This window comes from Eschrichtius robustus, chromosome 3, assembly GCF_028021215.1.
Source record: "Eschrichtius robustus isolate mEscRob2 chromosome 3, mEscRob2.pri, whole genome shotgun sequence".
In the NCBI taxonomy this organism is placed as follows: domain Eukaryota; kingdom Metazoa; phylum Chordata; class Mammalia; order Artiodactyla; family Eschrichtiidae; genus Eschrichtius; species Eschrichtius robustus.
This window is the reverse complement of record NC_090826.1, coordinates 153309430-153336246: the sequence shown is the minus strand read 5'-3', so window position 1 is coordinate 153336246 and position 26817 is coordinate 153309430. Positions and strand designations below refer to the sequence as shown.

Genomic DNA, 26817 nt, shown 5'->3' with positions numbered 1-26817 from the left:
CACTTTTTAATATATAATGTCTTTCTTTGTCTCTTGTACACTTTTGGTTTAAAGTCTATTTTGTCTGAATTAGTATAGTCATTCCTGCTCTCTTTTGGTTACTACTAGCATGGAGTATCTTTTCCCACCCTTTCACTTTCAACCCACTTGTGTCTGTGGATGTCATGTCAGTCTCTTGTAGACAGCATATAGTAGGATCATGTGTTTTTATGCATTCTGTCAATTTCTGTCTTTTGATTAAGAGTTTAATCCATTTACAATTAATATAACTACTGACAGGAGGTACTTATTTCTGTCATTGTGCCATTTGTTTTCTCTATGCCTTATAGCTTTTTTCCCCCTCATTTCCTGTATTACTGTTTTCTTTTGTGTTTAGTTGATTTTTATAGTGATATGTATAAATTCCTGTATCATTTCCTTTGGTATCATTACATTCTGTAGCTATTTTGTTTGTGGTTACCATGGGGATTACATTTAACATCCTACAGTTATAAAACTCCAATTTGAACTTATACCAAATTAACTACAAAAACTGTAGCTGCAAACCACCTTTACAGCAATGCTAGCTTTCGTAACTGTCCACACATTTACTTTTAGTGAGATCTTTATTTTTCCACACAGAGTTGAGTTACTGTCTAGTGTCCTTTTATTTCACCTTGCAGGACTCCTTTGAGTATTTCTTGCAGTTGAGGTCTAGTGGTCACAAACTCTCTTGGCTTTTATTTCTGAAAAGGTCCTAATTTCTCCCTCACTTCTGAAGCACAGTTTTGCTGGATAGAGGATTTTGTTTGATAAGGTTTTTTTTCTTTTAGCACTTTGAGCATATCTGCCCACTGTCTTGGGGACTCTGAGTTCCTAATGAGAAATCTCATAATCTTATTTAGGATCCCCTGTATGTGATGATTTTCTCTCTCTCTCTCTCGTGGCTTTCAGTATTCTCTCTTTGTCTTTTGAAAGTTTGATTATTATGTGTCTTAGTGTGGGTCTCTTTGAGTTCATCTTAGAGTTCATTGAGCTTTTGGCTTACTTATTTCACATCTTTCATGAAATTTGGTAGTTTTCAGCCATCATTTTTTCAAATATTCTCTCTGCTCTTTTCTCTGTATCTTCTCCTTCTGAGAGTCCCACAGTGTATATGTTAGTATGCCTGTTGGTGTCCCACAGATCCCATAGGCTCTGTTCATTTTTCTTCATTTTTCTTTCTGTTCCTCAGAGTCAATAATTTCCTTTGTCCTGTATTCAAGTTCTCTGATTCTTTCTTCTTTCTGCTCAAATGTGCCTTTATTTCCTCCAGTGAATTTTTAATTTCCATTATTGTACTTTTCAACTCCAGAATTTCCTTTAGGTTTTTTTCTAGGTTTTCTGTCTCCTAATTGAGATTTCCATGTTTTACACATATTTTCTTGACTTTCTAGATTTCTTCCTTTAGTTCTTTAAACATCTTTAAGGCAGTCATTTTTTCTTTCAAATTTTATTGAGTCCCAAGGCCCATGGGGCTTAGGCAGGAAGCCTCCCTGCAGGCAAAGGAGGAGCCAGTGGAGAGGCATTATTTGACATTTTCTGGAGGCACGGGTTGTTGGTGTGGCCACATTTCTTCTTGTGGCAGTTGGCAGCATGGAGATGCAGGTGAGCATAACTCTTGTGGCAGATCATTTTGTAGCAATGTATTTTGGGGCAAGCTTGTGGAGGGAAGGCTCAGTGATGCCACCCCACAGGCAAAGCACCAAGTGCAAGGTGGATTCTTTCTGGATATTGTAGTCTGAGAGAGTGTGGTCATCCCCCAGCTGTTTGCCTGCAAAAATTCAATGATGTTGGGGAAGCAAGATGTCCTCCTTGTCTTGGATTTTAGCTTTGATGTTTTCAGTGGTGACACTGGGCCTGACCTTGAGAGTGATGTTCTTGCTTGCAGGGTCTTCATAAAGGTCTGCATCTCTATGTCTGCAACTCAGCCCCCTCACTGAAAAAAGATCAGGCAGCAGAACGGGCATTCATCGATTTACTGCTAAGAGTGCCTTCACGAGACAGTTATTTTAAAGTCTTTGTCTAGTAGGTCTGCCATCAGTTCTCTTTCAAGGACAATTTCTGTTGATTTATTTCTTCCTTTGAATGGCCCATACTCTCCTGTTTCTTTGTATGCCTTGTGACTTTTTTTTTCTTTTACTGAACAGAACATTTGAATCTAATAATCTGGTAACCCTGGAAATTAGATTTCCCCACTTCCCTAGAGCTTGCTCTTTTATGTTATTTTTTATTGTTGTATGGTGTCTCTGTGTTGAAGATCAGCCTGATGTATAAACTGAAGATTATCTCAGGTCTTTCCTGAGCCTTTCCCTGGGCACGAACAACCACTTTCTGATTTCTCCTGAGTTTGCAGTTGCTTTTGAATGTTCTAGTGTTTAATGTCTGGCTTCTGAAAGGGGAAAAAGCAAAAAATGAAGTGGGGAACAAAGCACACTGGATATTTAAGTCCCCTGAAAGTTACTTCAGCCAGGGTGGAAGGGGCTTGCAAGAGTGAGGGTAGGTGTGACAACAATGGCTTGCCACCTCTTTGACTGATTCTGTGATCAGAAGCAGCAATCAGTGATAAGAACACAGATCTTCATATTTGGAGGACAGGGTCCTTTTTGACCACCCAGGCTCCCACAGGCTACTTGTAGGCTGCTCTGGGAACACATGCACAGATCCTTGCCATACTGCTGTGAATGGGGATGGGTAGTTGCCACTGTGCTAAGAACAGAAGTTGACCAGAATAAGTCAATTTAACCTGTTCAAGTCTTTACCTGGAAATTGCAAATCATCAACAGAGCCCAGAGTTCCAAAATAGTGACATCAGGCAGATTCTACCAGTGCAATTGTTGTCAAGGTGGGGAGACAGATTCCTGGTGCCTCTTAACTTGCCATCATCCCAGAAACACACATTATAATCTAGAATCAATGAGTGAGCCTTGGGGGAAAAGTCAGCTGGAAGCAGGTACAGTATTCTTTAAATTGATCAATTAAAAATAATGGAACATTCAGTAAATATTTATATAGAGAGAGCCTGCTAGGTATTTTGAAGGATACCAAAAGTTCAATACATAGACTCTTCTTAAAGAAGTTGTATCCTTCTTGAGAAATACAAGAGAGGCATCAAAGCAAAATAGTAAATGAGAAGAAGTATTAAATAGATAAAGTCACTCACAATCATTACAATGAGAGTTCAGGAGGAGGAGAGGGTACTGTGAATTTAAATCATCAGAGAAGATTTCATCAAGTAGGAGTATTCCTGAGCTACTCCTAGGAATGTATAGGCATACCTTGGAGATACTGCAGGTTCAGTTCCAGACCACTGCAATAAAGCAAGTCAAATGAATTTTTAAAATATGTTTACACTATACCATAGTCTACTAAGTGCACAATAGAATTATGTCTAAAAAATGTACATACATTAATTTTAAAATACCATATTGCCAAAAAATGTTAACCATAATCTGAACCTTTAGCGAGTCATAGTAGTAACATTAAAAATCATTGATCACAGATGACTGTAACAAGTATAATAATAGTAATAAAGTTGAAATATGTGATATTTACCAAAACGTGACAAGAGATACAAAGTGAGCAAACACTTTTGGAAAAATGACACAAATAGACTTGCTCGATTCAAGGTTGACATACACCTTCAATTGTTAAAAACTCAATAAAGTGAAGAGCAATCAAATGAGATATGCCTGTATTTTGATCTGAAGAATATTAATAGGAGTTATGACTTACCTAGTACCTAGAATATTAATAAGAGTTACAACTTACCTAGTACCTTGTGCCAGATGCCAACTCATCCAGTCCTCAAAACAATCCCATGAGGGATTATCCCCTATTATCCCCCTTTTCATAGATGAGGAAACTGAGCAAGAGAAACTTGCTTAAGGGGATTGCCCAAGCTCAAATAAGAAGTCAGTCTTAGAGCTGGAACTTGAAGCCAGGCAAAAGCAGGGAGACACTGGAGGAGATGTGACTCTTTAAGAAGGATCCACTGAATAATAGCAAAATGTTTATTCTTTTCAAGTGTACATAGGACATTCTCTAATATCATATTTTTAACACATTTCCAAAAAACTGAAACTATTACCAGCATATTACCTGATCACAATGGAATGAATGTATTCATAGAAATCAAAACAAGGTATATGTAAAATCCCCAAATATTTGAAAACTATGAAAGACACTTCTAAGTAACCCATGAGTCAAAGAAGCAGTCACAAGCTCTAGGGCCTGATCTCTCTTCTCAGTCCTTGCTGAGGAGAATGGTGTGAGCAAAAGTGTAGAAGTGAACATGTGACACATTTGCCAGAGATAGCAAAGGGGTTACACTGACAGGCATGATAGTAATTTAGACATTTTGCTGTAGGCCAATGTATGTCCACATACAGAAATTCTTTATTTGGTTGTGTTGCAGATTTAGCACATCCATTATATTTTAAGAAACTTCTCTCTCAAATTACTATAGTGCAGAAAAACAACCATATAAAAATTTTTTTCATTATTATGCACATCTTGTAATTGCTAAAGAACATAATAACTTTTCTTTTCTCATTTAGTTTTTACATGATTGGATCAAGAATTCTATATTGTGAAATTTCTGGAAATAATGTGATATGGGGTGATAATCCCCCATTATGTGAAAGTAAGTATATTCTCTCTTTAGAACATAGAGCAGCAGTTCTCAAACTTTTTGGCCTGGGGAACCCTTTATGCTTTCAAATTAACATAGACACCAAAGAGCTTCTCTTTATATGGGTTATGTCTTAATATTTATTATATTGGAATTAAAACAGAAAAGTTTTAAAAATAATTATTAATTCATTTTTAAGAAGAGTAACCTCAATACATGTTAATATATGCAACATATTTTTATGAAAAATCAAAAGTTTCCAAAACAGATAGTGAGAATAGTGGCATTGTTTTACACTTTTGCAAATTACTTTAATATCTGACTTAAAGGAAGAGATGTGGATTCAGTCAGTTGCAAAATCACATCATTTGAAGCCTCTAGAAAATTTCACTGTATGCTCATAAGGATGAAAGTGAAAAATGACAGTAATACTCAGTATTAATGTGAACAACCAATTTGTGAATAGAGATATTTATAAATCATAAAGCATTTCTCAACTAGCACTGAGTTATATTTTTAATCACAAGTGTATTTTAGCATTAAATTGTCAGCCTCTTTCATGATGATGAAAACAAAACTTAGCAGATAAATATGTGTATTTCATATCTTATATAGATATTTCAGAAAACAAGTTTAATTCTAAACGTTAATTTCTACATTAATGGTTTGAATTTGGGATAATACATTTTCACATAAAGACGTTCTTCTAAATGGACATTGGATTCACAACTAGCTTATATTAATCATATGTTAATGAATTCTTTGAAGGCAGTTCATAGGACTTTGCTAATGCTGTCCTAATCTTTTACCTTTACTTCATGTCCTTCTTTCCCCCTTTTTAAGGGATTTTGTGTGCAACACCTAGAAACATAACAAATGGAAGAATCACCAATTACAAGGACGAATATGAATATAATGAAATAGTAACTTATAGTTGTAATCCTTCAGATGGACCAGATGAATATTCACTTGTTGGAGAGAGTGTGCTTGTTTGTGTTGATAGTGACAGATGGAGTAGTGACTCTCCTCAGTGTAAAGGTAATAATATTTCCATTTACTTCCTCCTGCATTTGTAAATACTGTGGAAACACTTCATAAATACTTTTACCTACAAGTAAAAGTATTTATGTACTTGCTCCTCCTGCTAAACTGACTTCTAATTAATTTAATATTGGTCAAATCAAATTAAAAGATAGTTCTAGTTGTACAGTTCCCCATACGTCAGTCCACATGTCCTTGGCATTCCAATTTATACATCATGAACTACTGTGTATATGCATGAGTTAAGACTGTTTATTTGTTTGTTTGTTTGTAAGCATCAGAAAACTCAACACACACTGGCTTAAAAAATAAGAAAGTTTTACTTGTATTATAAGACATCTGAGAGTTCTGGCTGCAGGAAATGGTAAAAGACTAACCCTCTCACCGATAAGATTGTTAAACTATGGCCAAAACTTATTTAAATAACAATGTTTAATGAATACAGAGTGACCAAAAGCAGGGAGACACTGGATGAGATGTGACTCTTTAAGAAGGATCCACTGAATAATAGCAAAATATTTATTCTTTTCAAGTGTACATGGGACATTCTCTAATATCATATTTTAGGCAATAATTTTTAACACGTTTCCAAAAAACTGAAACTATTACCAGTATATTACCTGATCACAATGGAATAAACGTATTCATAGAAATCAAAACAAGGTATATGTAAAATCCCCAAATATTTGAAAACTATGAAAGACACTTCTAAGTAACCCATGAGTCAAAGAAGCAGTCACAAGGGAAATTAGAAAGTGTTTTGAACTGAATAAAAATGAAAAACAGCATATCAATATATCAAAAGTTGTGGGATACTGAAAAAGTATTGCTCAGAAGGATATTTATAGTATGAGATACTTATGACAGAAAAATAGAAAAGTCTCAACTCAATCATCTAAGCTTCTACCATAAGAAACTAAAAAAGAAGAGCAAATTAAACCCAAAACAAGAAAACACAAGGAAATAATAAAGTTAGCAATCAATGAAACTGAAAAGAGAAAAAAAAACAGAGATAATCAAAGAAATCAGCACGTGGTTCTTGAGAAAATTGATAAAATAGATAAACCGATAGACAGTCTGACAGGAAAAAAGAAGATACAAATTACCAATACAGAGAGTGAGAAAGGGGACATCATGAAATATCCTGTGGACATTTGAAAGATAATGAGGGAATAAAATGAACCACTCTATGCCTATACATTTGACAAATTAATCCTTCTCACAAAGAGTACTGCAGACCCCATGTCCTCAATGGGGAATTCTACCAAGTATTTAAGGAATAAATAATAGCAGCTCTATACCAAGCCTTAAGAAAACACAAGAGGAGGGAATACTTCTCAACTCATTTCATAAGGACAGCATTGCTCTGATGCCAAAACCAGATAGATGTACAACATAGTGATTCAGCATTTACATACATAAAAAGATGATTACCATGATGTCTAGTTCCCATTTGTCACCATTTAAAGTTATTACAGAATTATTAACTATATTCTCTATTCTGTATATCATAACTTCATGACTTATTTATTTTATAACTAGAAGTTTGTGCCTTTTAATCCACTTCACTTATTTTGCCCATCCTCCCAGCCACCTCTTCTCTGCCAATCACCAGTTTCTTCTCTGTATCCATGAATCTGTTTCTGTTTTGTTTTATTAGTTCATTTGTTTTGTTTTGTAGATCCCACATATAAGTGAAATAATATGGTATTTGTGTTTCTCTGATTTATTTTACTTTGCATAATACCCTCTAGGTCCATCGATGTTGTCTCAAATGGCAAGATTTCATTCTTTTTATGGCTAGGTAATATTCCATTGTATATATACCACATCTTCTTCCATTATTCTATCAGTAGACACTTAGGTTGCTTCCATGTCTTAACTACTGTAAAAAATGCTATAATGAAAAAAGGGCTACATAAATCTTTTTGAATTAGTGTTTTGCTTTCTTTGGTTTAATACCCAGAGGTAAAATTTCTGGGTCATATGGTAGTTCTATTTTCTCCCAGTCTATGGTTCATTTTATTCATTCCTATATAGTGTCTTTTGAAGCAAAAGTTAACTGTTCTTTAAATGTTTGGTAAAATTCACCTGTGAACCTGTGTCGTCGTGGATTTTGTTTGTTGGGAGTTATTTGATTACTGACTCAATTTCATTACTGGTAATTGGTCTATTCAGATTTTCTATTTCTTATTGACTCAGTATTAGGAGATTGTATGTTTCTAGGAATTTATCCATTTCTTCCAGGTTTTCCAATTTTAGGTATATAATTGTTCATAGTATTCTCTTATGATCCTTTGTATTTCTGTGATATTGGTTGTAACTTCTCTATTATTTCCAATTTTATTTATTTGGATACTTTCTTTTCTTTCCTGATGAGTGTGGCTATAGGTTTGCCAATCTTTTTTTAATCTTTTCAAAGAATCAGCTCTTAGTTTCATTGCTCTTTTCTATTGTTTTTACTCTCAATTTTATTTATTTCAACTTTGTTCTTTATTATTTTCTCCTTCTACAAACTTTCAGGTTTTTTTTTTCTATAGATGTAGGTTTAGATTGTTTACTTGAGATTTTTCTTGTTCTTGCGGTAGGCCTGTATTGCTATAAACTTATCTCTTAGAACGGTTTTTCCTACATTGCATAGATTTGGAATGCACTGTTTCCATTTTCATTAGTATTAAGATATTTTTTATTTCCTTTTGTTTTTTCATTGACCCATTGATTGTTTAGTAGCATGCTGTTTAGTCTCCATGTGTTGGTTTTTTTCCAGTTTTCTTCTTGTAGTTGATTTGTAGTTTCATACCATTGTGATTGGAAAAGATGCTTGATCATAGATTTAAATGTAAAACCTAAACTATAAGACTTACTAGAAGACATAGAAAATATTTGTGACTTAGCAAAGATTTCTTCAAAAACCTTAAAAGCATTATCCTTTAAAGAAAAAAAGTTAACTAGACTTCTTAAAAACTAAGAACTTCTGCTCACAAACACACTGTTTTAAGAAAGAAGAAAGAGCCATAGACTGGGAGAAAATATTTACCAAGGACATTTCTGAATGGATTTCTACCTATGATATATAAAGAACTCTCAAAACACAGTAAGAAGAAAGCAACCCAATTTACAAAAAAAAGGGCAACATATTTGCATAGACTTGTTTCACCAAAGAAGATATGCGGATGCCAAAAAGCACATGAAAAGTTGATCAATATCATTAGTAATAACAGAAATGTAATTTAACAACACAATGCGATATCACTAAACATCTATTAGAATGGCTGAAATTAAAAAGAAAAATGAGCAATACCATGTTTTGATGTGGATATGAAGTATTTGGAACTCTGATACATTGCTGATAAGAATGCAAAGTGGTATGACCATTTTGGAACACCATTTGGCAATTTCTTATACAGTTGAGCATACACTTAATGTACAACTCTGCAATCCAAGTAAAATGAAAACATGTATACATAGAAACCTGCATGAGAATATTCATAGCATGCTTAGTTGTAATCATCCCACACTGGAAGCAACCCATATGTCCTTGAACTGGTGAATGGAGGAAGAACCTTGGTATATCCATACAATATAATAATACTCTGCAATAAAAGGGAGTATGCTTCTAATCCATGCAACAACAGAAATGAATCTCAGGAATGAATGCATTGTACTAAGTGAAATAAGCCATACTCAGAGAAAGTGATCCCAGTATGACATTCTGGAAAAGCAACACTGTACGGATAGAAAATTGATCAATGGTAGGCTGGGTGAGGAAGACAGTTAGAGGTATGGGGAGGGTTGATTACAAAGTAGCATGAGGAAATTTGGGGAGGTTATGGAAACATTCTATTTTTTTTGTGATACATAAATTATTTGTATGTATTAAACATCATACACTTGTACACTTAAAAGTGTTTAATTATACGTAAATATTATCTAGTAAACCTAAATTAAAGAAAATCATTAGTGCAATTATCAGCAGTTTAGCACAACAGAGAAAATAACAGTGAACCTGAAGTCAAGACAATACAAACCCAACATGATTTGAAAAGAAATATTAAATGAGAGAGAGGAGAGAAACTTATATACCTGTGGAAGAATAGCAACCAGTACACATACATGTAATTGGAGTTTCAGAAAGAAAGAACAGTATAGACAATTATTTGGGGTTTTTTTTGTTGTTGTTGGAGTATTTTTGCTTTTCCATGTTGTGATAGTTTCTGCTGTACAGCAAAGTGAATCAGTTATACATATACATATATCCACTCTTTTTTAGATTTCCTTCACATTTAGGTCTCCACAGATCACTGAGTAGAGTTCCGTGTGCTATACAGCAGGTTCTCATTAGTGACCTATTTTATACATAGTAGTGCATATATGTCAATTCCAATCTCCCAATTCATCCCACCCACCGCTTCCCCCCTTGGTAACCACAAGTTTGTTCTCTACATCTGTGACTCTATTTCTGCTTTGCAACTAAGTTCATCTGGACAATTATTTGAATTTGATCTAAAACAACAACCACAGAGGTCCAGGAAATTCAGTGACCCTAGCAGGATAAATAAATTTTGAAAATTTACCAAGAAACCCTCACTAAACTAAAAACAAAAGAAAAAGCAGCCAGTGAGAGGGGAAAAGAACATATTACATTCTTCCTTCCTCACCCCAAAGGAAGAATGACAGCTGACTTCTCCTAAGGAACTGTGGAGATGAGAAGACAATAATTTCTGCTAATGTGCTGGAAGAAAAATAAAGCACTTATCCTAGAATTCCCTGTCAAGGAGAACTCTTTCAAAACTGAAGGTGAAGTAAATAAAAACAGTTTCAGATAAACAAAAGCTAAGAGAATTTGTCATTAGCCAACGTGAACTGCAAGAATTGATAAGTTCTCCTGGCTGAACAAAAATGATATCTGATGGAAATTCAGATCCACAGGAAAAGAGAAACCCTCCTTCTGGTTTAAAAAGCTATATATTGGCGTGGGTCCTGGGCGCCATGGCTTCTGTGGGGGTGTCTGTTGGCCGGCAGGACAAGGATGCGCTGCAGCCACCCGCAGAGCCGCCGCTGCCCGAGACGAAGCCGCTGCCGCCTCCGCAGTCGCTGCCGCCGGTCTCCGTGCCGCTGAGGCCTCCATCCCCGGCCGGCGTGAAGGCTGAGGAGAACTGCTCCTTCCTCCCTCTGGTTCACAACATCATCAAATGCATGGACAAGGACAGCCCTGATGTCCACCAGGACCTGAACGCCCTCAAGACCAAGTTCCAGGAGATGCGCAAGGTGGTCAGCGCCATGCCTGGCATCCACCTGAGCCCCGAACGGCAGCAGCAGCAGCTGCACCGCCTCCGCGAGCAGGTCCGGACCAAGAACGAGCTCCTGTAGAAGTACAAGAGCCTGTGCATGTTTGAGATCCCCAAGGAGTAGATGAGCTGGCCTCTGGGATGAGGTGGGCATGGGCCCCCTGCCTCCAGCCCTGTGGAGGGGGTCTCTGATACTGCCTGCTTAGCTGAACGTGGCCCTGACTGCAGAGCCGGTGTGCGTGCTGGCTTCCCCAGGCGTCCTTGTGTACTGTCCCCAAGGTCCAGATGCATAATGACTGTGCGCCTGCTGCCGGAAGGAGGAGGGCTCCTGAGGCCGGAGGGGCGGGGCCGCGGCCCGGCCTTCAGGCTGGGCTGGCAGATCCCGGGGCAAAGCAGGAAGGGAGGCGGCTGCCCTCTGCCCCTCCCCTCCTCTCCCGGCCCAGGTGGTGGGTAGCCAGGTAGCCAGTGCTGAGTGAGCAGCAGGGTGCGTGGAGTCCACTGCATAGTTAGGCCCGCACTCACATGCGAGGGTTTAGGATAGAAAAAGGCCTTGGGAGACCGGCACTGTTCCTAAAGACTGGAGGGTGGCTTTTTGCTCTGGAATAGTTGTTTCCTTCTGTGTTTGAGGGTGGGTGTCACTGTCCATGGGCTGCCCACCCAGGGCCCTGCCGGCAGCCCCGCCTCCAGGTTTCTGCCTCCCACGTGTGGGTGGATGGCAGAGACTCCTGCTCCTCTGTCCCTTGTCACCTTCAGGCAGCTCGTTGAGCCATTTCATGTCCAAGAATGGCCAGACCACCTCAGACCACGTGGTCTCACCGGCCGTGGTCTCCAGGTGAACAGACCCTTCTTCCAGCTTCTCAGAGTCCTGTTCCTGGTTTAACCACGACTTCCCCTCTGGCCTTCTCACTGCGTGCCAGCAGGTGGTCATGATGTGCTTTTCGCTCAGAGCCACGGTTCTGATGGCCCCTCGGGGTGGGGAGAACTGGACCTGGCAGTCATGCGGCCAAGGCCTGGTTCATAGATGCTTATAAACACCTTTGTTTCTCCTAGACGGACGTTGTGTTAGTGTGACCAGACTGAGGTAAGAGCACCTCTTTCCTTCACCTCTGAAGGATGCGGGAGAGGTGGCTGAATATCATTTAGATCTAGAAATGGGCTCATAACCTGTGCTGACCGAGTCGGGGGCTTAACAGCTGCCTGCAAGTTGGCAGGAATGTAGGTTGAAGATGTTCTGAGCAGGGGTTCTGTCCATGTCTGCCGGCAGCCACCTGTCAGGTGTGCAGGGGGGTGTCAGGTTTCAGCAGCCTTGGCCAGAGGCGCAGGCTCTGAATTTAAGTGGGTGTCACCTGTTAGACCAGCTCTACCGTGAGGCTGTTATCAACTGAATCAGTTATTTTCTTGACGTTTCAGAGTAGTGTGTGGGCTGGTTTTAAGGCTCCGACCAAATACTATGGGACACGAAGCTCAGAAATACCAGGCGGCCGGGCTTGCCCGGAAGGCTGCGGCGGACACGGGCTCCTCATGGGCCTCTCCTGTGCTCCAGAGTTGTGACTTGTGACACTTTTCAAGCGTGTGATTAAAAGAACTTGTGCTCTGCTGTCAAAAAAAGAAAAATAGCTATATATTATCTGGCCCTCAACTATTGCTCAGATTTAATCTCATAAGATGTTCTCTTGAACTCACTGCCTAGCCCAGTGTTTTTTTGTTTTCTTTTGTTTTCTTTTGTTTTTTCCAAATTCTTCAAAACCCATTAGTAGATCCTGAAGTCAATCTAGAGGGTCTGTCATGTAATTTACTTCTGAAGAAGTAGAGTAGAATGGGAAATACCAGAGTACACTGGTGTGAGGGCTAAGTATTAACTTTTAACAGTATCTCAGGCCTGTGTGCTTGTATACTGGTTTACAACTTAAAATGTGTTTCTTGATCTCTGGGTTGCAGTCCAAAATATTTGGAAAACACTCCCCTAACTCCACTGACCTTTGTATTTCTTGAACACCCAAGTTCCTGTGTGTTGTTGCCACCTGAGAACTTTCTTTTTCATATATTTTCATGGCTTGCTTCTTTTCAACTTTTAAATTTCAGCTCAAGTATTACCTTCTCAAAAAGTCTATGCCGGGCTTCGCTGGTGGCACAGTTGTTGAGAATCTGCCTGCTAATGCAGGGGACACGGGTTCAAGCCCTGGTCTGGGAAGATCCCACATGCCGCGGAGCAACTAGGCCCGTGAGCCACAGCTACTGAGCCTGCGCGTCTGGAGCCTGTGCTCCGCAACAAGAGAGGCCACGATAGTGAGAGGCCTGCACACCGCGATGAAGAGTGGCCCCCGCTTGCCGCAACTAGAGAAAGCCCTCGCACAGAAACGAAGACCCAACACAGCCAAAAATAAATAAATAAATTAATTAATTAATTTGGGAAAAAAAAGTCTATGCTATCTTTCTAAAAGAGCAAGGTCCTGTAATTAGTGTCAGCATGACCTTAAAAAAAATCCTAGAGCTAAAGAGTATCAAAAGTCACTTTTGAACTTACCCTGAATTTGTATCTGATAGTGAGACCTTTCTCAAAACTTGTCAGTACTGGGAAAAAATGTAGAAAAGCCAATAAAGTATAATAATAGTCTGTTTTTGGTAGAAAAACATTATTAGATTTCTCTAAATCTGTTTTCCTGGAATTCAAATGAACAAATACAGTCTTTTTTTTTTTTTTTTTTGCAATTAACATCTTGCCTTTCACCTTTTGCTTCTTTCTTCCCACTGGAAATTATTACTTTGCACTAGGTTTATGTTCCTATGTGAAAGCAGCTTTCCATTAATTCTGGAATTTCTCCACTTTTCAGTGGTGAAATGTGAATATCCAGTTGTCGAACATGGAAAGATGGTATCAGGATTTAGAAAAAAATTTTACTACAAATCTCAAGTTGCGTTTGAATGTAACCAAGGTTTTTACCTTCATGGCAGCAACACAATTGTCTGTGGTGCAAACAGTACTTGGGAGCCCAAGATCCCAATGTGTGCTAAAGGTACAAATGGTGTCTTTCTCCTTTCTGGTTTTTTTAAAATATTTTATTTCTTTGACAATAAATTTCAATTTACAGAAAAATTGAAAAGAAACAATTTTAGTACGTATATCTGTCTTGGATTCATTTCCATGACAGATGCATGACTTCTAATTCATAAAGAAATCTGTTTTGATTTTTCTCTTTTTATAGGATATTAGCATGTTATGTACATCACACAGGTGTATAAATTTCTCTTGTTTAGCATTCTTACATGTAAAATGGATAGCAAACATTTTTCAGTGTAAATTAAAGCATGTAAATTTTTACCTAAATAAGTACAAAAAGCATAATTCATATAAATGAATAGGAAGCAATAATATCCCAAGCAATAATTCCCAAGTAATTAAATGAGTTTATATTTTTTGTTTTCCAGAGCCGACTACTGCCACTACGAAGCCTCCAATTTCCAGTGCCTCAGGTTTCATAAAGTCCTGCTTATATATTTCAATATTCTTTAAATTCCTTGTGATTTTCATACTCCTTTAAATGTCTGGTGACTTAACACTCACTATCATTTTTAGTAAAAAAAAAAAAGGAGGAAGAACGCATTTATAGCCATTGTAGTTGTTATACTTGGTGAGTCTAAAATTATTTGCCATAGTCCACAGAGATAAACAGGTGTGTAAACTTGGTCAAGTTATATAAACTTGTTTACTTACATGTATAATGATTTAACGCCTCCCTCACTGTGCGATAGTAAAGTTACAATGGAATACATTTAAAGCACTTAGTACAGTGCTTGCCATCTAGAAAGCCCTTAAAAGTAGTTCATCTGATTTACAGTTTCAATGGAATTAATATTAGTGTAGAGGAAGGTCCATGGCTTCTGTTTTTTAACATGTATGTTTTCTGAGTCATCAACATTGCTATTTTTATTCAATTTAAGAGATCTGTTGACACATTTACAGGGTATAATCCAGGTCCAGGACTATGTTTCATTTTCCTGACAACAACCAGTTTAATTCTTTTTATATAGTACACTTTTTTTTTAACATCTTATTGGAGTATAATTGCTTTACAATGTTGTGTTAGCTGCTGCTATATAACAAAGTGAATCAGATATATGTATACATATATCCCCATATCTCCTACCTCTTGCGTCTCCTTGCCACCCTCCCTATCCCACCCCTCTAGGTGGACAAAAAGCACGGAGCTGATCTCCCTGTGCTATGTGGCTGCTTCCCACTAGCTATCTATTTTACATTTCGTAGTGTATATATGTCCATGCCACACTCTCACTTCGTCCCAGCTTACCCTTCCCCATACCCGTGTCCTCAAGTCCATTCTCTACGTCTGCATCTTTATTCCTGTCCTGCCCCTAGGTTCTTCATAACCATTATTTTTGTTGTTTTAGATACCATATATATGTGTTAGCATATGGTATTTGTTTTTCTCTCTCTGACTTACTTCACTCTGTATGATAGAATCTAGGTCCATCCACCTCACTACAAATAACTCAATTTCGTTTCTTTTTTTTTTTTTTTAGCAACTTTCTTGCAGTATAATTGCTTTACAATGGTGTGTTAGTTTCTGCTTTATAACAAAGTGAATCAGCTATACATATACATATATCCCCATATCTCCTCCATCTTGCATCTCCCTCCCACCCTCCTTATCCCACCCCTCTAGGTGGTGACAAAGCACCAAGCTGATCTCCCTGTGCTATGCAGCTGCTTCCCACTAGCTATCTATTTTATATTTGGTAGTGTATATATGTCCATGCCACTCTCTTACTTCGTCCCAGCTTACCCTTCCCCCTCCCCGTGTCCTCAACTCCATTCTCTACGTCGGGTCTTTATTCCTGTCCTGCCCCTAGGTTCTTCAGAACCTTTTTTTTTTTTCATTCCATATATATGTGTTAGCATACAGTATTTGTTTTTCTCTTTCTGACTTGCTTCTGTATGACACACTCTAGGTCCATCCATGTCTCTACAAATGACCCTATTTTGTTCCTTTTTATGGCTGAGTAATATTCTATTGTATATATTTACCACATCTTCTTTATCTATTCATCTGCCGATGGGCATTTAGGTTGCTTCCATGTCCTGGCTATTGTAAATAGTGCTGCAGTGAACATTGTGGTACATGACTCTTTTTGAATTATGGTTTTCTCAGAGTATATGCCCAGTAGTGGGATTGCTGGGTCATATGGTAGTTCTAATTTTAGTTTTTTAAGGAACCTACATACTGTTCTCCATAGTGGCTGTATCAATTTACATTCCCACCAGCAGTGCAAGAGGGTTCCCTTTTCTACACACTCTCTCCAGCATTTATTGTTTGTAGATTTTCTGATGATGGCCACTCTGATGGGTGTGAGGTGATAATACCTCATTGTAGTTTTGATTTGCATTTCTCAAATACTTAGTGATGTTGAGCATCTTTTCATGTGCCTCTTGGCCATCTGTATCTCTTCTTTGGAGAAATGTCTATTTAGGTCTCCTGCCCAGTTTTTGATGGGGTTGTTTGTTTATTTGATATTGAGTTGCATGAGCTGTATGTATGTTTTGGAGATTAATCCCTTGTAAGTTGCTGCATTTGCAAATATTTTCTCCCGTTCTGAGGCTTGTCTTTTCGTCTTGTTTATGGTTTCCTTTGCTGTGCAAAAGCTTTGAAGTTTCATTAGGTCCCATTTGTTTATTTTTGTTTTTATTTTCGTTACTCTGGGAGGTGGGTCAAAAAAAATCTTGCTGTGATTTATGTCAAAGAGTGTTCTGCCTATGTTTTCCTCTAAGAGTTTTATAGTGTCAGGTCTTACATTTAGGTCTTTAATCCATTTTGAATTTATTTTTGTGTATGGTGTTAGGGAGTGTTCTGATTTCATTCTTTTACATGTAGCTGTCCAGTTTTCCCAGCACCACTTATTGAAGAGGATTTCTTTTCTCCATTGTATAGACTTGCCTCCATTATCAAAGATAAGGTGACCATATGTGCATGGGTTTATCTCAGGGCTTTCTATCCTGTTCCACTGATCTATATTTCTGTTTTTGTGCCAGTACCATACTATCTTGATTACTGTAGCTTTGTAGTATAGTCTGAAGTCAGGGAGCCTGATTCCTTCAGCTCCATTTTTCTGTCTCAATATTGCTTTGGCCTATCTTTCATAGGTCTTTTGTGTTTCCATACAAATTGTGAAATTTCTTGTTCTAGCTCTGTGAAAAATGACATTGGTCGTTTGATAGGGATTGCATTGAATCTGTAGATTGCTTTGGGTAGTAGAGTCATTTTCACAATATTGATTCTTCCAATCCATCTGTTTGTATCATCTTTAATTTCATTCATCAGTTCTTATAGTTTTCTGCATGCAGGTCTTTTTATTTAGGTTTATTCCTAGGTATTTTATTCTTTTTGTTTCAGTGGTAAATGGGAGTGTTTCCTTATTTACTCTTTCAGGTATTTTATCATTAGTGTATAGGAATGCCAGAGATTTCTGTGCATTAATTTTGTATCCTGCAACTTTACCAAATTCATTGATTAGCTCTAGTAATTTTCTGTTGGCATCTTTACGATTCTCTATGTATACTATCATGTCATCTGCAAACAGTGAGTGTTTTATTTCTTCTTTTCCAATTTGGATTCCTGTTATTTCTTTTTTTCTCTGACTGGTGTGGCTAAAACTTCCAAAACTATTTTGAATAATAGTGGCAAGAGTGGGCAACACTGTCTTTCTCCTGATGTTAGTGTAAATAGTTTCAGTTTTTCACCATTGAAAAAGATGTTGACTGTGGGTTTGTCATATATGGCCTTTATTATGTTGAGGTAAGTTCCCTCTATGCCTACTTTCTGGGGGGTTTTTATCATAAATGGATGTTGATTTGTATTTTGTAGAAAGCTTTTTCTGCATTTATTGAGATGATCATATGGGTTTTTCTCCTTCAATTTGTTAATATGGTTTATCACATTGATAGATTTGTGTATATTGAAGAATCCTTGCATTCCTGGGATAAACCCCAATTGATCATGGTGTATGATGCTTTTAATGTGCTGTTAGATTCTGTTTGCTAGTATTTTGTCGAGGATTTTTGCATCTATGTTCATCAGTGATATTGGTCTGTAGTTTTCCTTTTTTGTGACATCTTTGTCTGGTTTTGGTATCTGGGTGATGGTGGCATGGTAGAATGAGTTTGGGAGTGTTCCTCCCTGTGCTATAGTTTTGAAGGGTTTGAGAAGGATAGGTGTTAGCTCTTCTCTAAATGTTTGATAGAATTCGTCTTTGAAGCCATCTGGTCCTGGGCTTTTGTTTGTTGGAAGATTTTTAATCGCAATTTCAATTTCAGTGTTTATGATTGGTCTGTTTATATTTTCTATTTTTTCATGGTTCAGTCTTGGGAGGTTCTTCTTTTCTAAGAATTTGTCCATTTCTTCCGGGTTGTCTTTTTTATTGGCATATAGTTGCTTGTAGTAATCTCTCGTGATGCTTTGTATTTCTGCAGTGCCAATTGTTACTTCTCCTTTTTCATTTCTAATTTTAGTAATTTGAGTCTTCTCTCTTTTTTCTTGCTGAGTGTGGCTAATGGTTTATTAATTTTGTTTATCTTCTCAAAGAACCAGCTTTTAGTTTTATTGATCTATGCTATTGTTTCCTTCATTTCGTTTTCATTTATTTCTTATCCGATCTTTATGATTTCTTTCCTTCTGCTAACTTTGGGGTGTTTTTGTTCTTCTTTCTCTAATTGCTTTAGGTGTAAGGTTAGGTTATTTATTTGAGAAGTTTCTTCTTTCTTGAGGTAGGATTGTATTCCTATAAACTTCCCTCTTAGAATTGCTTTTGCTGCATCCCATAGGTTTTGGGTCATCGTTTGTTCATTGTCATTTGTTTCTAAGTATTTTTTGATTTCCTCTTTGATTTCTTCAGTGATCTCTTGGTTATTTAGTAATATATTGTTTACCCTCCATGTGTTTGTATTTTTTACAGATTTTTTCCTGTAATTGACATCTAGTCTCATAGTGTTGTGGTCAGAAAAGATACTTGATACAATTTCAATTTTCTTAAATTTACCAAGGCTTGATTTGTGACCCAAGATATGATCTATCTTGGAAAATGTTCCAAGAGCACTTGAGAAGAAAGTGTATTCTGTTGTTTTTGGATGGAATGTCCTATAAATATCAATTATGTCCATCTTCTTTAATGTCTCATTTAAAGCTTGTGTTTCCTTATTTATTTTCATTTTGGATGATCTCTCCATTAGTGAAAGTGGGGTGGTAAAGTCCCCTACTATGATTGTGTTACTGTTGATTTCCCCTTTTATGGCTGTTAGCATTTCACTTATGTATTGAGGTGCTCCTATGTTGGGTGCATAAATATTTACAATTGTGATATCTTCTTCTCGGATTGGTCCCTTGATCATTATGTAGTGTCCTTCTTTGTCTCTTGGAATAGTCTTTATTTTAAAGTCTATTTTGTCTGATATGAGAATTGCTACTCCAGCTTTCTTGTGATTTCCATTTGCATGGAATATATTTTTCCATCCCCTCACTTTCAGTCTGTATTTGTCCTAGGTGTGAAGTGGGTCTCTTGTAGACAGCATATGTATGGGTCTTGTTTTTGTATCCATTCAGTGAGTCTATGTCTTTTGGTTGGAGCCTTTAATCCATTTACATTTAAGGTAGTTATTGATATGTTGTTCCTATTACAATTTTCTTAATTGTTTTGGGTTTTTTATTGTGGGTGTTTTAATCTCTTGTGTTTCCTGCCTAGAGATGTTCCTTTAGCATTTGTTGTAAAGCTGGTTTGGTGGTGCTGAATTCTCGTAGCTTTTGCTTGTCTGTAAAGGTTTTAATTTCTTTGTCGAATCTGAATGAGATTCTTGCTGGGTAGAGTAATCTTGGTCGTAGGTTTTTCCCTTTCATCACTTTAAATATATACTGCCTTTCCCTTCTGGCTTGCAGAGTTTCTGCTGAAACATCAGCTGTTAACCCTATGGGGATTCCCTTATATGTTATTTGTTGCTTTTCCCTTGCTGCTTTTAATATTTTTTCTTTGGATTTAATTTTTGATAGTTTGATTAATATGTGTCTTGGCATGTTTCTCCTTGGGACTCTCTGTGCTTCCTAGACTTGACTGACTATTTCCTTTCCCATATTAGGGAAGTTTTCAACTATAATCTCTTCAAATATTTTCTCAGTCCCTTTTTTTTCTTCCTTTTCTTCTTCTGGGACCCCTATAATACGAATGTTGGTGCATTTAATGTTGTCCCAGAGGTCTCTGAGACTGTCCTCAATTCTTTTCATTCTTTTTTCTTTATTCTGCCATGTGGTAGTTTTTTCCACTATTTTATCTTCCAGGTCACTTATCCGTTCTTCTGTCTCAGTTATTCTGCTATTGATTCCTTCTAGAGAATTTTTAATTTCATTTCTTGTGTTGTTCATCATTGTTTTTTTGCTCTTTAGTTCTTCTAGGTCCTTGTTTAACGTTTCTTGTATTTTCTCAATTCTATTTCCAAGATTTTGGATCATCTTTAGTATCATTACTCTGAATTCTTTTCCAGGTAGACTGCCTATTTCCTCTTCATTTCTTTGGCCTGGTGGGTTTTTACCTTGCTCCTTCATGCGCTGTGTGTTTCTCTGTCTTCCCATTTTTCTTAACTTACTGTGTTTGGGGTCTCTTTTTCGCAGGCTGCAGGTTCGTAGTTCCCGTTGTTTTTGGTGTCTGCCCCCAGTGGCTAAGTCTGGCTCAGTGGGTTGTGTAGGCTTCCTGGTGTAGGGAACTGGTGCCTGTGTTCTGGTCAATGAGGCTGGATCTTGTCTTTCAGATGGGCAGGACCACGTTCCCTGCTGTGTTTTGGGGAGTCTGTGACCTTATGATTTTAGGCAGCCTCTGTGCTAATGGGTGGGGTTGTGTTTCTGTCTTGCTAGTTGTTTGGCATAGGGTGTCCAGCACTTTAGCTTGCTGGTCGTTGAGTAAAGCTGGGTCTTAGCATTGAGATGGAGGTCTCTGGGAGAGCTTTTGCTGTTTGATATTACATGGGGCGGGGAGGTCTCTCGTGGACCATTGTCCTGAACTTGTCTCTCCCATTTCAGAGGCTCAGGCGTGACACCTGGCTGGAGCACCATGACCCTGTCAGGCACACGGCTCAGAAGAAAAGGGAGAAAAAAGAAAGAAAGAAAGAAAGTTAAAAATTGTTAATTAAATTAATAAAGTTATTGAAATAAAAATATTATTAAAAATAAAAAAGTAATTTAAAAAAGAAAAAGAAATAAGAGGGCAACCAAACCAAAAAAGAAATCCACCAATGATAACAAGTGCTAAAAACTATATTTAAAAACAAAAAATGGACAGAGAGAACCCTAGGACTAATGGTAAAAGCAAAGCTATACAGACAAAATCACACAAAGAAGCATAACATACACACTCACTAAAAGAGAAAACGGAAAAAAAGAAACACACACACACACACACACACACATATATATAAAAGGAAGAGAGCAACCAAATCAATAAACAAATCTACTAATGATAATACGCTCTAAATCCTAAACTAAAATAAACATAAAACCAGAAACAAATTAGATGCAGAAAGCAAACCCCAAGTCTACAGTTGCTCCCAAATCCACCACCTCAATTTTGGGATGATTGGTTGTCTCTTCAGGTATTCCAGAGATGCAGGGTACATCAAGTTGATTGTGGAGATTTAATCCACTGCTCCTGAGGCTGCTGGGAGAAATTTCCCTTTCTCTTCTTTGTTCTCACAGGTCCTGGGGTTCAGCTTTGGATTTGGCCCCACCTCTGCATGTAGGTCACCTGAGGGCGTCTGTTCCCTTTTGGGAAGTCTGAGGTCTTCTGCCAGCGTTCAGTAGGTGTTGTGTAGGAGTTGTTCCACATGTAGATGTATTTTTGATGTATTTGTGGGGGAGAAAGTGATCTCCACGTCTTACTCCTCCACCATCTTGAAGGCCCCGTCTATATAGTACACTTTTAACTGGGAAATTTCTGGTAGCTCCAGAACAAGACTAGTATTGCTACTCCCCACATCCAACCCCACCACCTCATACAGTTATTATTTTTCTCTTTACTGTGTTTTTTGTTTTTGTTTTTAGGCAACAGAAAATAAGTTTTATAATAACTGAAAGGCAGGAAAAATCCTTACTTATTGAAATGAAATGGAGGATTTCTGGCAGAGACTTCTGATCATCTGCTCTGCCTAAGACTTGAGAGACTATTTTGATATGGTGGAAGGAATTATCTGCCTGATTTCAGGGCTCCTATCTCAGGCTTCTTCTCTTTAGTTACAGCAGAAGCAAGAGACAAGAGGAAGAGAGGGAAGAGCATTAGCCTGGGCAGGCTGCACTCAGGGTCCTAGTGTGGCTCTGCTTACTCAAGAAACGTCATTTCTATAGGTTCCAGTTTCCCATTGTTTAATGACTCAAACAAATGTCAGTTACTGGCTTCTAATTTGTTTGTTTCTTATTGTCCTAATATTTTAAAATATTGAGCAGGAATTATTCATGTTAACATGGTAATTAGAACACATTTTTATAATTCCTGTAAACCTGGTACCCAGTAGCCTTCTTGAGTACCTTGGTGAGTGCTGTGAAGTTCTGTGGGGAAAGAGATTTTTTTTGGTGGATAACATATAAAGATTGCATATGAAATCTATACTCATTGACCCATCCATGTTTTCTCACATGGTCCTAGTGGGACTATGCTCTGTGGTATACTATGTTTGTTGATATGATCATAGGCATTTCATAAAGGATTTATAAAACACTGATACAGTCCGGTGTTTGAAAGGAGAGAGAATTGTGAGGACAAGTTTATAAAGAAGATAAATTACATGGATCATTTTTTACATATCAAAAATCAAAATTCCTCATGAGACTGTTTTTTTATCATCAGTTGGAGAAGGACTATGAAAAAGATCATTAGCAACATATAATAGTGATAAGGTAGATCTGATTATGCAAATAGGAAAAAATGTGGGCAAAATACTAAGTGGATAAGAAAGGGTACAAATTTTGTAATATGATACTATGTGAATGGTATTTTTTTAAAGATTTGTATATTTATTCTGAACACATGATTTGTATGATTTATTATTTGTTAACTTCTAGGATTTCCATTATATAATACAAAGCTATAGTGAACATTCTTTTGCATACATTCTTATGTACTTGTGTAAATATGTATTTAGGTTAACTTCCCAGTAGTAGAATAGCAAATTTGGAAAGTATGTGTATTTTTCATTTTGAGAAGTAATTCATTTTAAGAAATAATCTTTTTTCAAAAATAAAAAAATCAAAATTAATTCTATAATTTTGTATTGATGAGACTGGTGAATTGAATCACATTTATTTTTCCAGGTCCTCATCCAACTACAACTCCAGAGTCAAGTCATACAGGTTCAGTACCTCTTTATCCTACTTACATTGTTTCAAACTTAATAAAGTGATGGGTGAAAAATGATGTCATGTACTAATTTGCATTTTTAAATTATCAATGAAGCTGAATTTTTTTGGTCTTCTTTCACTTATTTTGGTCCTTTGTTCATTTTCCTATGTGGTTTCTGAAATATTTTTCTTGTTGACTTATCAGAGCTCAAGATAAGTTAAAGCCCTTTTAACATGAAGTGGAATTTTCTTCTAGGTTTTTTCTTTGCCTTATATTACTAGTCAGGTTTCTTTTAAGATTTTATGCTATTGAATATAGATTGCTTTTTATAACTTTTAATTATATAAGTAGTATACTAATATAAATTTGTAAAATTTCAAACATTACAAAAGCATACAGAGTAAAAGATTAGTTTTCCGCCTCTTTCTCTGGTCTATTACCTAAATTAATCTCTTTATAATTTAGGATGTCTTTTTAATCTGCTTCTACACATCAACATTCTTATTTGTGTAGGTATACATATTTTGGCATTTTCTCTTTTTTCTTAACCAAAACTGGCATCATGCTGTTCATATCTTTCTTGCAAATTTTTCCACTTATTGCCTTGAACTGGAGCTGTAGTTAGATTTATCCCCATCTTTTTAAATGATGGTTTTAATATGTACCATATTTCATTTAACCATTCTCTCAGTGGTCATTTATATGTGCAGAATTTTTACATTAATAGGTAGTTGAATGTGTTGATCTTTTTCTTAATGACTATGAGTGTTGTGTCTTTCTTATAAAAGCTTCAGGGGTTCTCCATGCTGAAATCATATAAACATTTCCACCATGTCTCCATTTTGAAATTATATAAACATTTCTACCATGTGATTGTGTGATTGCATTAAATCACTGATTCATCTCACATTCTTTATGGTATATGAAATGAGATTGGGTTCCTCCCCACTCCACCTACCTTCATCCAATGGCAAAGTAGCACCATTTGTTGAATAAGTTGTCTTCTCTCCAACTGTGTTGAAGTGCCAGTTTTTATTACACATTAAATTCATAGGTGATCTAGTCTTCTTTCTGTTCCCTTGAATTCTGTCCATTCCTGTGCCAGCACCAAGTTGATGTTTTGATTGCAGTACTATGATATGTTTTAGTATCTGGCAGAACACTTCCTTTTCAGCTGTTCAGGCTACTCTCTATGCTAATTTTTCTAGATCAAGTTCTATTTTATTTTACTGACAGTTTTAACTATTTTAATTGTATATTTCATTGGCATTAAGTATCCACATTTTTGTGTAACTATTACTACTATCTAGCTCCAAAATTTTTTCAGCATCTCAAAATGAAACATTATACCTATTAAACAATAACTCTCCAGTCTCCCTCCCCCCAGCCCTGTTAGCCACTATCTATTTTCTATGTCTATGAATTTGACTATTCCGGGTACCTCATAGACTAGGATTCACTACTGGCTTATTTCACTTACCATAATGTGTTCTGGCTTATTTCACTTAGCATAATGTTTTCAAGATTCATCCACCTTGTAGCATGTATCAGAACTTTATTCCTTTTATGACTTAAAAATATTCCATTCTATATACCACATTTCCTTTATTCATCCATTTGTTGAAAGTTTCTTGGTTTGGTTCCACCTTTTGGCTATTCTGAATAATGCTGCTCTGAACATTGGCATTCAAGTATCTGAGTCCCTATTTTCAATTTTGGTGGTTATATACATAGGAATAGAATTGCTGGGTTATAGAGTAGCTTTATGTTTATTTTTTTGAGGAACAACCATAGTGTCTTCCACAGCAGGTGCACCATTTTATGTCCCCTCCAGTGATGCACAAAGGTTCCAAATTCTTAACCTTTTTGTCAGCACTTGTTGTTTTCTGATTTTTTATAAAAGCCATACCAATATATATGAAGTAGTATCCATTGTGGTTTTTATTTGAATATCTAAAATTATTAATCTTTGATCATCTTTTCATGTGCTTATTGGTCTTTTGTATATCTTCTTTGGAGAAATAACCATTCAAGTCCTTTGCCCATTTTTGAATTTTTTTTTAAATTTTTTGTTCATAATATATCTTGAATATTAATCCCTTATCAGATATATAATTTGCAGATGCTTCCTCCCATTCTGTGTATTGTCTCTTCACTCTGATGACAGTATCCTTTGTGAAACAAAAGTTTTTAACATTGATGAAATCCAATGTATCTATTTGTTTTTTGTTGCATGTGCTTTTGGTGTCACATCCAAGAAATCATTGCCAGATCCAAATTCATGAAGCTGTCCTCCATGTTTTCTTCTAAGAGTTTTATAGTTTTAGCTTTTAAGTTTCTAGTTCATTTTTGTTCCTTTCTTCTTTTGCTCTCTTCCCTTATGATTTAATTATTATCTTTAGTGTTACGTTGGATTCCTTTCTCTTTCTTGTATATGTATCTATTATAGAGTTTTGTTTTGTGGTTCTCATGAGGTTTATATATAGCAATCTATACATATACATGATTATTTTAAGTTGCTAATCTCTTAAGTTTGAACGCATTCTAACAACCCTGTATTTTTATTCCATCCCACCACATTTAATGTTTTTATCCATCATATTTTACATCTTTTTTTGTTTTGTTCATCCTTTAACTACTTATTGTGGTTATAGATGGTTTTACTACTAGTAGGGCTAGTACTGTTTGGTAGAGCTGGGATCTGAGGAAGCAGGCTGTGGGTCTCAGGTCAAGTGTTGGCCTACTGGTACGTGGGGCCATGGCTTGGGAGATCCTGGGGCTAGTGTCAGCCTGCTGGTGTTGTTTTGCCAAAAGCCTTACTTTCAGTTTCAAAGTTCATAGGATTCGCTGGCAAAATAACCACTCTACACTCAGTAAACAAGAATTTAGAGTTTATTGAATTAACAGATATTACAGTATACTAATTAAGAAAATAATAGTGTAACTAACTAAGAAAGAATAGTAAATACCGAGGTTTATACATCACTGAATTGGGGAAGCACCTACATCCAGATCCAAGCAGCACTGGGAAGTCCCTTGAACAGCAATCTGGAGTCCAAATTGGGAAGGTCCCAGGCGGTACGTCCACCCCACGGGTGAGACTTCAGTTTGCCACTTGAAGGAGCCCAGCTTTTAGCACCAGGCCGCAGGCTGATAGCAATCAGCCTACATGCAAGTTTGCAGCTCTGGTTATTGTCATAAATGCCTTGGTCTTAACTTGTAAGTCTTGGAATGTTCTTGATCCCCAGGGGCTGGCCAGACCCTCAAGGTGCAAGAAGCCCCATGACTTACTCTCTATCTTATCTAGTGGTTTACAATGTGTGCAGGCGCCACCCCTGCTGACCTGGGTGTAGCTCAGCAGTTTGGCATGCAGCCAGCTTTAGCGTCATTGTCCGGTCAGAGAGAGGCCTTGTGCCACCTCTGAAGCCTGAACAAGACTACTTTACTAGCTTCCCCAAC

At 37.1% G+C, this 26817-nt stretch overlaps 1 protein-coding gene and 2 pseudogenes across 1 annotated transcript in view; 2 read left to right on the top strand and 1 right to left on the bottom strand.

The window, feature by feature from the left end:
- The window catches only part of LOC137760731 (membrane cofactor protein-like), a 46312-nt gene extending 22893 nt beyond the window's left edge, over positions 1-23419 (top strand). Inside the window, exons 4-8 of the mRNA XM_068537635.1 lie at positions 4578-4663; positions 5495-5689; positions 13812-13994; positions 14407-14451; positions 23331-23419. Of these exons, the coding sequence (XP_068393736.1) occupies positions 4578-4663; positions 5495-5689; positions 13812-13994; positions 14407-14451; positions 23331-23419 (598 nt within the window). The remainder of the gene's footprint in view (positions 1-4577; positions 4664-5494; positions 5690-13811; positions 13995-14406; positions 14452-23330) is intronic.
- Positions 1498-1930, bottom strand: LOC137761735 (ubiquitin-ribosomal protein eL40 fusion protein-like; annotated as a pseudogene).
- Positions 10682-11062, top strand: LOC137762948 (mediator of RNA polymerase II transcription subunit 9 pseudogene; annotated as a pseudogene).
- Positions 23420-26817: the final 3398 nt, after the last annotated feature.